The sequence below is a fragment of the Sinocyclocheilus anshuiensis genome, unplaced genomic scaffold (assembly GCF_001515605.1).
Source record: "Sinocyclocheilus anshuiensis isolate Anshui unplaced genomic scaffold, SAMN03320099.WGS_v1.1 scaffold393, whole genome shotgun sequence".
In the NCBI taxonomy this organism is placed as follows: Eukaryota; Metazoa; Chordata; class Actinopteri; order Cypriniformes; family Cyprinidae; genus Sinocyclocheilus; species Sinocyclocheilus anshuiensis.
Window position 1 is genome coordinate 1,334,618 of NW_015536501.1, and position 13,712 is coordinate 1,348,329.

Here is a 13,712-nt window from a genome sequence, read left to right on the forward strand (position 1 = left end):
TTCAAGGCAATTCCCATTATATATAAGACAATTCCCACAATGCAATGTCGTCTACTTGACCATCCATAGTAGCAAATATACAGTACTGCACAGTATGCAGTAAGCAGTCTGCTAGCATATTATTTATTAAAACTTCATATATATGGCAAATAAGTCTGTTAAGATCCCAGCTCTCCATGGCTATGCAGCAAATGCGTGTGTGTACCTGAAAGAAGCCCGGAGGAACGGGGCCGACTGGCATACCCTCTCCTGGGGGCATATTTCCAAGGACAGGACTCGGAGCTGCCGCTGCACTCTGCAATCACAAACACACACACACAATTCCAGTTAAACACACACATGCAACCACCAGCACTTCCCCAAACACTGCACCCTGATGGTCATTCACCACTCAAGGACAAACACATACACCCATAAACAAACAGTCCCTGGAAGACAAAATCTCTTAGACAGACACATGGATACTGTCAACAGCTGCTAACCACCAGAAGAACTGGCTTTCTGTCTGAAAACACACTCTGCCGCCTCTGAAAAATACAAGCAAGCAGGCAGGGATGGTAGAGGTCAGATGGCAGGCCAAAGACATGAAATGAGACAGGATTACTCTGTCTGAGGATGCAGAGAGCCACGGGCGGCCACGCGCCCCATGCAGGGAGCTAATGAGGAGGCCATTTAGGTTCCTGTGCTAGACTCAGTAAAGCACACACTCAGTGCTAGAAGAGAATGGGTCAGTCTGCAGACATAGATGGATGATGGGTCATCATGTTGACCTTAGATCTCCCTCTGGTGAAGTCTGTGCTCACAGGTTGCATCCCAATTCACTCAGTTTATTTATTTATTTGTTCATTTAGATTTATTTATTTAGATTTTATTTAGATAGATAGATAGATAGATAGATAGATAGATGTTATTTATTTGTCAGTTTTCTTATAGGTAATATACATCATTATATAAATGTTATTTATTTATATATTTTATTATTATTGTTGTTGTTTTATAATTAACAATAAATAATCATAATAAAGTAAATAATGTGTGTGCATGCTTAATTTACATGGTATTTAAAATTATTACAAAAATATTATGTATTTATATATTTGCATATTACGTATTTATCTAAATATAAATAATATTATATTAATTAATTATTATACAAATTGTATACATTTTATTTTATCATTATTATTTATAATTAACTATGAAAAATCATAATAATACCCATAATAATGTGTATGTGTGTGTCCAATTGATATATATTATTTAAATATCATTACAAAAATATTATTTGTATTATTTGGCCACTTTATTAAAAATATTATGTATTTATATATTTATTCAAAACCTTTAAATTTAAACACACACACCTACACATATATATATAACCATATTACCCTGCAGCCCAAGACTGGTTGCCCACTGAAGCTAAGCAGGGCTGAGCCTGGTCAGTACCTGGATGGGAGACCTCTTGGGAAAACTAGGTTGCTGTTGGAAGAGGTTTTAGTGAGGCCAGCAGGGGGTGCTCACTAGAGGTCGACCGATACAATACACAATTCATTATGTACATTAACAACGATTCGGGACCAATATAATGTAATTTAAAGGAAAACTGTGTGAATGGCGCTCTGTGGCTAGGCAGGATTTTCTGTCGGCTGCATTTAAATCCGCGTCTGAAGTTTCCCACTCTGTTCAGCGTGCAGTATCACGTGTCTAAACAAATAGCACGTGCTGTCAGTGATTTCAACCACTAGAGGCCGCTCTCGCACTGTGTAATGACAGCAGACCCTTCTCAGCCGCTCCAGCAATGGACGCAACCCGGAAAACTATCGGCATGGATTTTTGTCGATAACCGATAGTTCCAGCAATCAACTATCGGTGCCGATTAATCGGCAAAACCGATACATCGGTCGACCTCTAGTGCTCACCCTGTGATCTGTGTGGGTCCTAATGCCCCAGTGTAGTGACGGGGACACTATACTGTCAAACGCACCGTCCTTCGGATGAGATGTTAAACCGAGGTCCTGACTCTCTGTGGTCATTAAAAATCCCATGGCACTTCTCGTAAATACGCGCCACTGGCCCTTGTCAGTCATGGCCTCCTAATAATCCCCATCCACTTGATTGGCTCTATGACTCTCTCTCCTCTTCACTTGTAGCTGGTGTGTGGTGAGTGCACAAGTGACAAACCGCAATGTTTTATCTAGCACAAGAGGGCTTGTAAGGCTCCGGGCCGGACTGGCACACACCGGCACGACCGCAGCGCCAAGACCAACTGTGCTGCAATGACTAGAGACTGTGTGTGTGTGCGGAGCATTACTGACATGCAGAGACACACACACTTAGACACAACAGTCTGATTACCCTTGGCACACAGGGAAATGAGCAGGGGAAATGCACTCACATCCGCCCAGTAATAACAAAGAAGTTGCTGGCAAATTGAAGGTGGAGATGTACGAAACGGAAGGAGCGTTTTCTAATGCTAGACGGCTACATGATGAAAATAGCTACAGCACTTTCAACAACAGTTCACCTAGATCAACAAGACGTAATAAAAATCACAACCGAGCGAGAGTGGCGCAAACGCCCGCGCTGTTTTATCGACGCCGAAGCCATCTTTTGTGGTGGTAAATAAGATCCCGCAGCGAGGGGCTGAATATTGTGTTTTCCTGCAGTAACGCTGAAGTCTCATCTCCTGATAGCGGCGGCACAATAATGAGCCTAATGCCCTCCATGCTGAGCAAGCACTCTATCAAAACTACCAACAAAGATAAACTAACGTAAAGGGCACGGCAATAAAATCTGGCCTCTGATTAGAGTAACTTTCATTTAGCGTGCGTCCCATTCAGGGGAAACCAAAATGGCACTAATGTAATAAGAAAAGATGTCTGACTGTGGATTTGCAGCGGGTGTTTTTAATACAACTGAATATTGAATGCTGTGTACAAGATGTGCCTTGAAAATCACTTTGATCTAGAGATTCACTGACTCTCTCGTGTACAATTAAACGGACTGTTCACCCAAAAATGCTCTCATCCTTCAATCATATTAATTCCAGTTTTGCAGAATGTCCTAAATAGGAGGACACTGTCAAGATGAAGGCACTATATATCATAACAATGAATAAAAAAATACCAATATACAGGTGCATCTCAATAAATTAGAATGTCGTGGAAAAGTTCATTTATTTCAGTAATTCAACTCAATTGTGAAACTCGTGTATTATAAATTATTTTTTAGATAAATTACACTTAGATTTATTCATTAAATTGCAATAATATTAAATACTCAATACTATTTTATTGTGTTACATTTTTGTAACATACAAAACATTATATATAATTAAAAATTAATAATGAAAATAATAAATATAATTATTTAAATGCATGATATATATATATATATATATATATATATATTTAAAATATTTAACCGCGATTAATCGCATGATTGTCGTGAGTTAACTCGTGATTAATCGCAATTTAATCGCGCATTTTTATCTGTTCTAAATGTACCTTAAATGAATACTTTTCAAGTTTTTAATACTCGAATCAACATAGGCATGGACAAATATGGATGCTTTATGCAAATGTATGTTTATTAGTGAAACCATACTCAACATAGAGCATGAAGACATGTTTCAAAGGTCATAGATGTTTTTCAAATAACTTGGTCATGTCTATTAGACACAAAAAAAGAACATAGAAATAACAGGTTCCCATTACTTCTCTTTCTTTGCACTGAGCAATTTACTTACACAAGTCTGTTTACATTTTCGCACGACAGGGCAGCTCACTTCTTCTGAACTTGCCAAATTTACATTTATTATTTATTATTACATTTGTTTGCCTCTCTGTGCCCCCATACTGCATTTTGATGCAGCTAAATTCTCAATAAAACTATTTTCATTGATATATTTGACTGTTTCTGTTGTCAGACAACAGAATGAATATGAAATAGTGACTGAAACGCGACCCATTAAGATTACATAACCAGCTCTCCCTTCCAAGACGTTAATCTGTGCAAAAATCCTGAAAATCCCGTAAAATTAGAGAAGCAACATAATATCTGTTTTAACTGAAAGTGCGTTGCTCCTCTCAGCCACTCGCTGAACAGAGCAGACGCACAGAGAGAAAAAGAGGTGTGTGCGCGCGCTGGGAAAGCAAGACCTCACGTTCGCGCGGCAGTACCGGCGAGTCTCAGAAACTAAATAGGCTTGGGCAAACCCTAAAGATTTGTCGTTAGGCACTTTTTTGAAAGAAAAAAAAAGTCGCTAAAGGGGTATGCATAGTCACTAAGTTGGCAACACTGTGCATCTCCATTTCTCCAACTACGGGCTAGGCCACGGGTCAAACAGAAAATGCGCTCTGCGTTAATCGCGCGTTAATAAAATTAATGCCGTTAAAATGAATTTGCCTTAACATGTTATTAACGCATTAATTTTGACAGCCCTAATATATATATATAATTTTTTAATAATATTTTTTGTCTTTTTAGTATATTATGTAATCAGATTACTTTTTCAAGTAACTAGTAAAGTAATGCAATACTTTTAAATTTACAACAAAATATCTGAGTTACTTTGTTTTCCCATTTCTCACTGACAGCTCTCCTGTCCCTGTGTTGAGAGAAAATTAGGTGCAGGTGCAGAGGCACTTCCTTCAGCCTGAGGCTTATTCATTTCACTTAGAGTTGGCAAAAATATAACTTTTGGGTTTTTTTGTTATTAAAACAGAAATAAAGTCCAGCCCAGGTGACAAAAAGGTGAGGCAAAAGTAACGTAATGCATTACTTTCAATAAAAAGTAACTAAATACCACAATTAGTTACTTTTTCATGGAGTAATGCAGTATAGTAATGCATTACTTTTAAAAGTTACTTTCCCCAACACAGTGTTTATATGATGGAACAATTTTTTAATTGAATGGTCGAACCATTTTTATTAATGTATTCATTTTTGGGTGAACTATTCCTTTAAGATAAAAAACAAACATTACATTTACCTTCTAAAAATGTAAAAAAAAACAACAACAAAAAAACAGCCAAAGCAAACAATCGATGTAAACAGCAATAAACAAGCACTTAAGATGTAGCTTGGCTGCAAATAATACTTGCCCCACCTATTGTAAACCTACCACCTTTTGGCAAAGGCATTTGTATTATGAATTATTGAGTGGTTACTTTTCAGGGACTACAGTTACCGTTTGGCTCAGTGGCACCTTGGGTTTAATTCAGCCATTTCTTAAGTCTTCAGTTAAGTGTAATGGGCCTGTAAGCTTTACATTCTTGCAACAGAGAGCCTAAAGTGCCGAGTGTAATAACGCCATTCTTGGAATTGTGAGGGAACTGATAAAATGCACATCCTGCTGGGAGTTTATTTAAGAGAAGACGGTAAAGGATTAAAACAGCGTGGCTTGACGCATATTCGGCACGCCGGGTATAGCTTAACAGCTATTTAAGCACAGGTTTAGCTTTAAAACCTGTCAACAGCAGCACAGATCTCATTGGTGAATGCTGTTTGGCAGAGCAGCTTCTAGTACTGCAATCGTTCGAGCTTGTCCCCGTATGCCAGACCCTTGCCATCAATTGGCAGGTCTGTCCTCCTGTGTTCAGTCTGCAACAACCTGCCGCGAGAGTCCCTCCACCTGTGCTGCCCACTTGATTCCTGGTGGTTACGGAGTGTGTTCCTGATTAGCACTGATTAATGAAATCAATTAGCTGTGACAGGGAGCGGGAATGAGTGACTGGAGAGCGCTGGACTGCTAACGAACGGTCCACTATCAATATCAGAGACACTCATAACTCATCGGTGTTACTTGTGGGCACTTCTTTGTGCTGATTACTGACCAATTTGTCATCAAAACTCTGGTACAAATTGCATAAGCTACCTTCATGTAGGAATGATCTCATTTACAACATGAGTGCATCCACAACACTGTCATAATGGTCAGTAGGAAACTCTTCGACTGGCAGAAGCAAATTAGTATTGTTATAGTATCATACATAGTATATTTAGCAATTGTATATATCTGCATGTTACAAATTATTATTTAAAATGGACTTACTAAATAATTGGTTATTGATAATAATAATAATAATAATAATAATAAATGAATTGAATTTTTTATTATTAAACAATTTAACAACAATAGTAATAACAATTATAAATAACAATTGATATAATTGATTATAAATAATTTATAAAAAGAAATGAATTAGAATAAATGTATTTTAAATAATATATTAATAATAATGTTGTTATTATTATTATTATTATTATTATTATCATCAACAGCTATAATGTCATTTACACATTTTGTCCTGAAAATAGTACTATTGTTATAGTACCCTAATATTGTTCTAGTATCATAATATGTTTTGTAATTTTATAATTCTAAATGTTACAAATTATTTGCACATATTTTGAGGTGGATTCAGAGAATAATAATAATAATGTATTAAATTATTTACTATTAAAATAATAATTTAATTAAAATAGAAGTATTATTCAATAACGTAGTAGTAGTAGTAGTAATAATAATAATAATAATAATAATAATTTAAGTATTAAGAATTTAATTAATATATCCTTCTTATTATTATTATTAATAATAATAAATTATTTTTATTACATTAATTATACTTTTTTTTAATTAAGTTCTTAATAATAATTCAATTTATTATTATTATTAGTTTTTTTCTTTCTTTTTTTTTTTTTTACATTTACATTTAAAAAAAAAAAAATTTTACATTTACATTTTTCCCCTGAACTTTTGCATGGACCCCAGTTTGAAAAAGACAAACAAAAACAAAGTAGCATTTTGTATTTGCTAGAAAAAGTAGTTGTATTTGCTAGTCAAATGTGCTGTGGTCTCGCTACTGAAAAATGTAGTTGGTAGCATCACTATTTTTAGTTAGTCACTCCATAAAGCTGTTACGGCAAGCTATGTTTTGTGTAAACTGTAATATAGTGTGTTAAAAAAGCAAAACAACAAATGTTACGGAGAGTGTCAAAGTGTGGAGCTTCAAACTAATCCAGCCAAGAAATTTGGATATAAAGTAATTAATAAAAAAAAAAAATTCTCATTACTGTTCCCATTTAGTAGTTTGGGAACATTGGACGCAGCCTGCCATGAACATCCATCTGTTACCGCATAAAACAGCAAACCACAATATATTAGCAACTGAATTGCTTGTAGAAGTGACTAACATGAGAAAAGCACACAAATACCTCCCATGATGCACCTGGGGTCAGTTAAGGACTTTTGGAGATTTGGGGTCCACTCTGCAATCCTCAAATCAAGCCTCTTAAACGGGATAGCACACAGTCTGGGTCACCAGCATGGGGTCCTGGGACGGGTTGAAGGGGCTAATGGTTACCCCACTGCACTTCCCCAGGAGGCAAATCCGCTACAGGGAACGATAATAAGCATCCTGTTCTGGCGGCCAGTATCGTTGCCAGCTCTGCTGTATGAGTGGACAAACATTTGGACTGGAAATTTCTCCTGGGAAGCCGACAATGCTGCTGGCCTGAAGTCTGTTCCGTCTTTGTTTTGGCAGGAGCGCTCGACGCACATTTGTCAACGCTCTGCGATGCCTTTGCAGTGACGATTAACGGAATAAAGATGCGATTACTGCGAGAACTCCTCATGCTGTTCTGTGTTGACATTGTATCTGCTCTGAGATTCATTCAGCTGAATGTATAAAGTTCATCTGAGCTCATATTCACGTACAGAGAGAGAGAGAAAAAAATATATAGTACTTTGTGATGTACTCTTATGTTCACAACATAAAAACATTAATATATTAATATATCAGGGCTCAATAATGTCACTTGCCTTATTGGTCTAGCACAATGTCTATTTTTTTATTTTATTTTATTTTATTTTTTTTTTTGATCATCATGAGCATGCTTTTTTAGACTGCAAAGTTAAAGACTCAGTTTCCTGTGACATTTGGTTGTGAATTTGGCTTGCCAACTTTTTAAACTTAAAGAGATGACTCAAAAATGAAAATTTTGTCATCATTTGCTCACCCTCATGTTGTTCCAAATCTCTAAGTTTCTCTCTTCCGTTAAACATAAAAGATGATATTTTAAAGAACGTTGGCAAGCAAGGAGTTGCTGGTAGCCATTAACTTCCACAGTATTTTTTCCCTACTATGGAGGTCAATTGCTACCAAAAACTGTTTGCTTACCAACATTCTTCAGAATATTTTCTTTTGGGTTTAGGAGGAAAAAGAAACTCGTTCAGGGTGAGTAAATGATAAAATTTTCATTTTTGGGTGAACTAATTTTAACCCTTTAAAACCGAACGTGTCGGCGGCGACACAATTAACCATGCTGTATTCATGTTATCATAACTCACTAACCGTTTACACTATGAAAAAAAATCAAATTGCTCCCGATAGTAGACATCTTGCGCTTTATGACAATATACGGCTTAATACGGTAATTGCATGCTTTCCATTAGCGAATCACAGCGGCTTTCGGGGAGAGGGGGGAGGGCGGATTTGAAGCGGGAGATACGGAGCGCAGCAGGTTAGAGAGTTTGAGAGTGCAAAATATAATTAAAAAACGGACGAAAACATGGCGAAGAAAGGTTTTACAAGAGAGGAAGCGATTGATGAAAACGGCCTATTTTAGCTTTAGGTTCTAAAGGGTTAAAGGTAAACTTATCTGACTGGCTCACATAGAGTTTTTTTTTTTTTATTCAAAGAATGTATAGTTTCAGTAGCATCAGTAAGAATGGGTTGAAAATTACAAAATGTAATGAATGCCATCGCCTTCCTGCAAAAGAGTTTATGAATTTATTCCTTATTCCTATACATTATAGAAATTATTTGATTTTCAACAATTGCAAATAATTGTTGCAAACTGTCTTTATAAAGAAAAAACTTAACATATATATTTATGTGTATGTATGTATTTTTAAATATTTAATTATTTCATTTCTATATTTATTTTTAATATTTATTTTCATTTTGTGCTGAAATTTTGCTCATTATCTCAAAATGAATTTAAACATTTCTCATCGCATTCTTCCAAGACAAATTTTTTTTTAAATATCTTTGTTTAAAAACACATTAAATAATACAAAAAATATTTGATTTAAAACTTAAAATTAGAAACGTAAAATTATACATAAATATAATTTAAAATAATAATAATAACAAAAAATTAATTGCTTGTATTAGTACCAGTAAAAATGTTGGCAAAGCAAGTCGAAATCTTCAGGGAAAATCAGTCTTACTGTTAAATCCCTGTTATGATCATCCGTGTTTACATAAAAACACAAATACCGTATTCATCGGCTTTAGTGGAGGCGTTGTTAATCATTTATCTGAAGAGGTTAGCCATTCATAACAGAGATTATTAAATGGTACAGTAGCCAAAACAGCCTGTTTATTTCTAAGGGTCAGATAGAAGGTGAAAAAATGATCGTTAAACCAAAACTTGCTAAAAAATGCTGCATAATTAAATAAATATGTAGTAAAATAGGGCCCATGAACAGAATCTAAAGGTGCAGTAAACACCTGTCCTATTTGGACCATTATACTGAATGTGAACATGCCATAAGCCAATTGTTATCAAATACCCAACCAACAACAGGAAACTTTTAGGAATAAGAAACAAGATGACAACGTGAGGGCTAAATATACCTTCTTCCTGCACCGGAGACACATTTGCAGCCATTTTCAGCCGAAAAACAGCTAAAGTAAAACATATGTATTGTAACTTAATAGATACATTTTTAATTTTCAGTTTTTGGCCGGTTGCTAAGTGGTTGATAGGGTGTTCTAGACCTTAGATATGATTTGTTTGTCCTTTTTTTATTAATAGAACAGTGATGCTTGCTTGAAATTGATTGCTAGTGACTGTAAATGATGAACGTACTTGAAATATAATTATGCACTTCAGTTGAACTACAAACGACCAATAAAAACGATTACAAGTGCCATTAAAAACATACCTTCACATCATAACATGGATTCCCAACAAAACTGAATAAATGTATTATGAATCACCAATCCCCTTACGTAAGCATTTTTTCTATCGACAGTGCGCTAATGTGCATCCATCAGGCGATATGTCAGTCGTGGGAATCGGTGATGTCATGGTGTTTCAGGGAAGTGAAGGCTAAGACAGAGCCGCATACTCAATGGCACAAGCCCAAGCTGCTAACAATCACATCAGGTCCTCATTTCAAAGCCCAGATGAAAAAAAATGTTGCCTAGAAAACGGCTCCAGTGCACTGCACCTCCCTGGAGGTCCACCAACGCTAGACGAGGAATGAGATCCAAGCGCTCGCCCGGAATAAACCGCACTGTGTCGAAACTCCTCCATCCGACTAGAGCAATTACAGCCGACTATTACAGTATTGTCTGCACGTTGACATGTCACACGCGTGACCACAACAAAGCCGTCGTTGATAAAGGGTGAACTCTGAGAATCCACACATTGACATCTTTAATATCTCAATTGTTTCTCCTAAACGAAATGGAGAGCAAACTGAAACTCTCAGATGTTTTCTTGAGGACCAAGATCTCAATACTCCTTTGGGGTTTCAATAGATGCCTCAATAATATCTCATTCTGTGCACAGACAAACTCACATATTTCTCAGAAATGCAAACAGAAGCCCTCCTACTTCTCAGATGTTTCTCCTGAGAAAGAACCCTCAATAATTTTACATTTGCGTCCTTTAGAGCTTCATAAGCATTGTAGGTCTCAATACAATCACATCTGAGAACCAACATAACAAATGAGATTTATTTAACATCTCAACTGTTTCTTCTGAAAAAGAGTAAATTGAGACTCTGATGCTTCTTCATCAGATGTTTCTTCTGAAAGAAAAAGAACCAAGTTTCGTAAGCATTGTGGCTGTCTTCACAATTACTTTGTGGCTGGTAGGAGGCTGGTAAAGGGTGAACTTTGAGAATCAACTTAGGAAATAAAAATCACAAATTAGATTCTTCCAAGACAGCAATGAGACCCAGACAGAAGCCCTGCTGCTCAGATGTTTCGCCTGAAGAAAAAAGCCTCCATGTTTCATAAGCATTGTGGCTTTCAATACTTTCACATTGTGAGAGTACTTCTCACATTGTTGATTCTTAAATGTGAACTTTAAGAATCAACATAGGAAAAAGAACCCAAATTAGACATCTTTACTTTCTCAATTGTTGCTCCTAGACAGCAATGAGGCTCAAATAGAGGCTCCTGTAGCGAATCGATGTGATTTTGTAAGAAAAATATCCATATTCAAAACGTAATAATCACTTGAATCTAGCTTGCGCTCACTGTTTTAAACGGAAGCAGTTCCGGGGGAATGACGTATGAGGTCAGCGCTGCGCATGCGCGGCTCAGAAGTGACGCACGCGGAGAGATCGAAACAAAACAACGGTCACTTATTAGAAGTACAAAACGAGGATTTGTAAAGAAGAATGTCGGAGGATTTCGATATAAGCCAAGAGGAGACTGGTTTTCCTTTGCTAAAGTAAGGAAACTTTGCTTCTTTTGATCCTGTAAACAAACGTTGAAGCACTGCAACACCCGCTGAGTACAACAATAGAGCTTGAAAGATCAAAGACAATTTTTAATATAACTCCGACTGGATTCGTCTGAAAGAAGAAAGTCATATACACCTAGGATGACTTGAGGGTGAGTAATTTATGGGCTAATTTAAATTTTTGGGTGAACTAACCCTTTAAGACTCTAATGCTTCTCAGATATTTTCTCGAAATAAAAGGCCTCAGTAATCCTCTAGATTTTCAATAGATGACTCGATATCTCATTATGCGCTCAGATTGTGCCCAATGTCTCAGTATAAACTCAAATATTTCTCATCAGATTTTGCCAAGCCCAAATTATCTATGCACTTCACATCCATTTAATACTGTAGCTTTATACTCTTAATGTGTGGTCACATTTAACTTTTTACTCATCAAAAATTTCGTGGACAAAATCCAGTCCAAGCCATCTGGAATTTCATAGGGCCAAAGATTTCCTCACACATTTTGCAATGAAATCAAATTTGACATGCATATTCTTTATGTTGACCAACAGAAAGCTGCTTGCTTTGAAAGCGACTTCATATATCACTATATTATAGACAATAGCTTTTTGCCGCAAGATTTTGCCAAAATTTTGCTAAGGTACACTGCATAGCTTAGATTATTTGGAAGAATTTGATGAGAAATGTTAAGAGTTTATATTGAGATCTTTGATTACAAACTTCCATTTCTTGGAAAATCTAGTAATCATGCTATAAATAAAATAAAATAAAAATACTAATATTATTATTGATGTCAAATATGTCTCAAGAAAAGACAAATCTGTAAATGTGGAAAATCTGCGAAGCTGGCTTCAGAATTTTCTTTCATGTGGGGTTTAAAATAAAATAAAATAAAAAATAAAATTGCTAATGTGACCGTACCGTCACTATACATCAACAATTGTCTCATTGTTGATGTATAGTGAAGGTACGGTCACATTAGCAATTTTATTTTTTAGGACAAACATCTGAGATAAAGGTGATATTTAAGGGTATAACTGAAGGGTGTGACCTCTGGCACTAACTACAACAGAGGCCATGTGGGGTGACAGAAGGGTGGTTCCTTTGGGTGGGGTCGGATTGGGCTCAACTGAAAATGTCATGCTGTTCACATACGTCCCTCCTATAGATGATTAAACTCATGTTGACCTCAGTTTTAACTCTCCAGATTTAACCTGACTTCAGGGCTCAAGAAGACAGGTATTCAGTCCAGCAGATGCCCCATAAACCCAGTTCCCCCACACTTTTCTCCAGTTCATCTCTGGTGTTGTTAGACAGCAAATGGGCCCGTCCCGTTCTCTGCAGCATGAGCTCATGGTGCTGTTGTGGCTTGTGGGTCTGGCCACATCTGCATGGCAGGGCTGTGTCATCTTCGGCGCCAGCGTGAATGTGCACTCCAGTGTTTTATCAGTTCATCAGAGGTCTGGATGCGGCTCAAGGACTGCCTTACTGCTGCCGGCCTGTAAAACTGCTCCCGTAAATATCATTAACTCTTAGATATGCCTCCTCTTTCTCAGTTTATACATGCGAGTGTGAATAAAGTAGCACCCTGTGGAAAACTTTATTGCTCGGAGATTGCTCTTTCATTTTTAGGAGTAATAAAGTTAATCACAAATGAGGCAACTGCTCACATACAGTACAGATTTGGAGCCATAAAATTTAACATAGACTGCATTGATTATATTATTTAGTCTTAGAACAATTTGATTAGAAAGTTAGAGTTTAAATTGAGATCTAAAATCTAAATGAAAAATAAACAAACAAATAAATAATGTGTCTCAGTAGAAAACAAATCTGTGAAGCTGTCTTTTATTTTTTCTTTCCTGTTAGGTTTAAAATGAAATAACATAAAATAAATTAATAAAATTAGTAGTAATGACACGTATGTCACATATAGAGACAAACCTGTAAAGCTGGCTTTTGATTTTTCTTTCCTATGGGGTTTAAAATAAGATAAGATAAGATTTTGCTCTTTTATTTTCCATTTGCTCTTTATTTAAACCTAATTTCTGTCATGGAGAAACAATTAAAACATTTTATGAAGGAGATCTCATTTATGTTTTTTCTTCTCATGGTACATTTTTATTTTTTCTAAATGAGGTCTGACCAAACCATTAAACAGCATACAAAAAGTAAGATGAACTGATTGTAATAGTTTATTTTCTATA

General features: G+C 36.2%; 1 protein-coding gene across 1 annotated transcript in view; it reads right to left on the reverse strand.

Annotated features, from left to right (window-relative positions):
- Positions 1-13,712, reverse strand: part of ssbp2b (single stranded DNA binding protein 2b) — an 80,048-nt gene that overhangs the window by 26,859 nt on the left and 39,477 nt on the right. Inside the window, exon 5 of the mRNA XM_016487357.1 lies at positions 206-295. Within this exon, the coding sequence (XP_016342843.1) occupies positions 206-295 (90 nt within the window). The remainder of the gene's footprint in view (positions 1-205; positions 296-13,712) is intronic.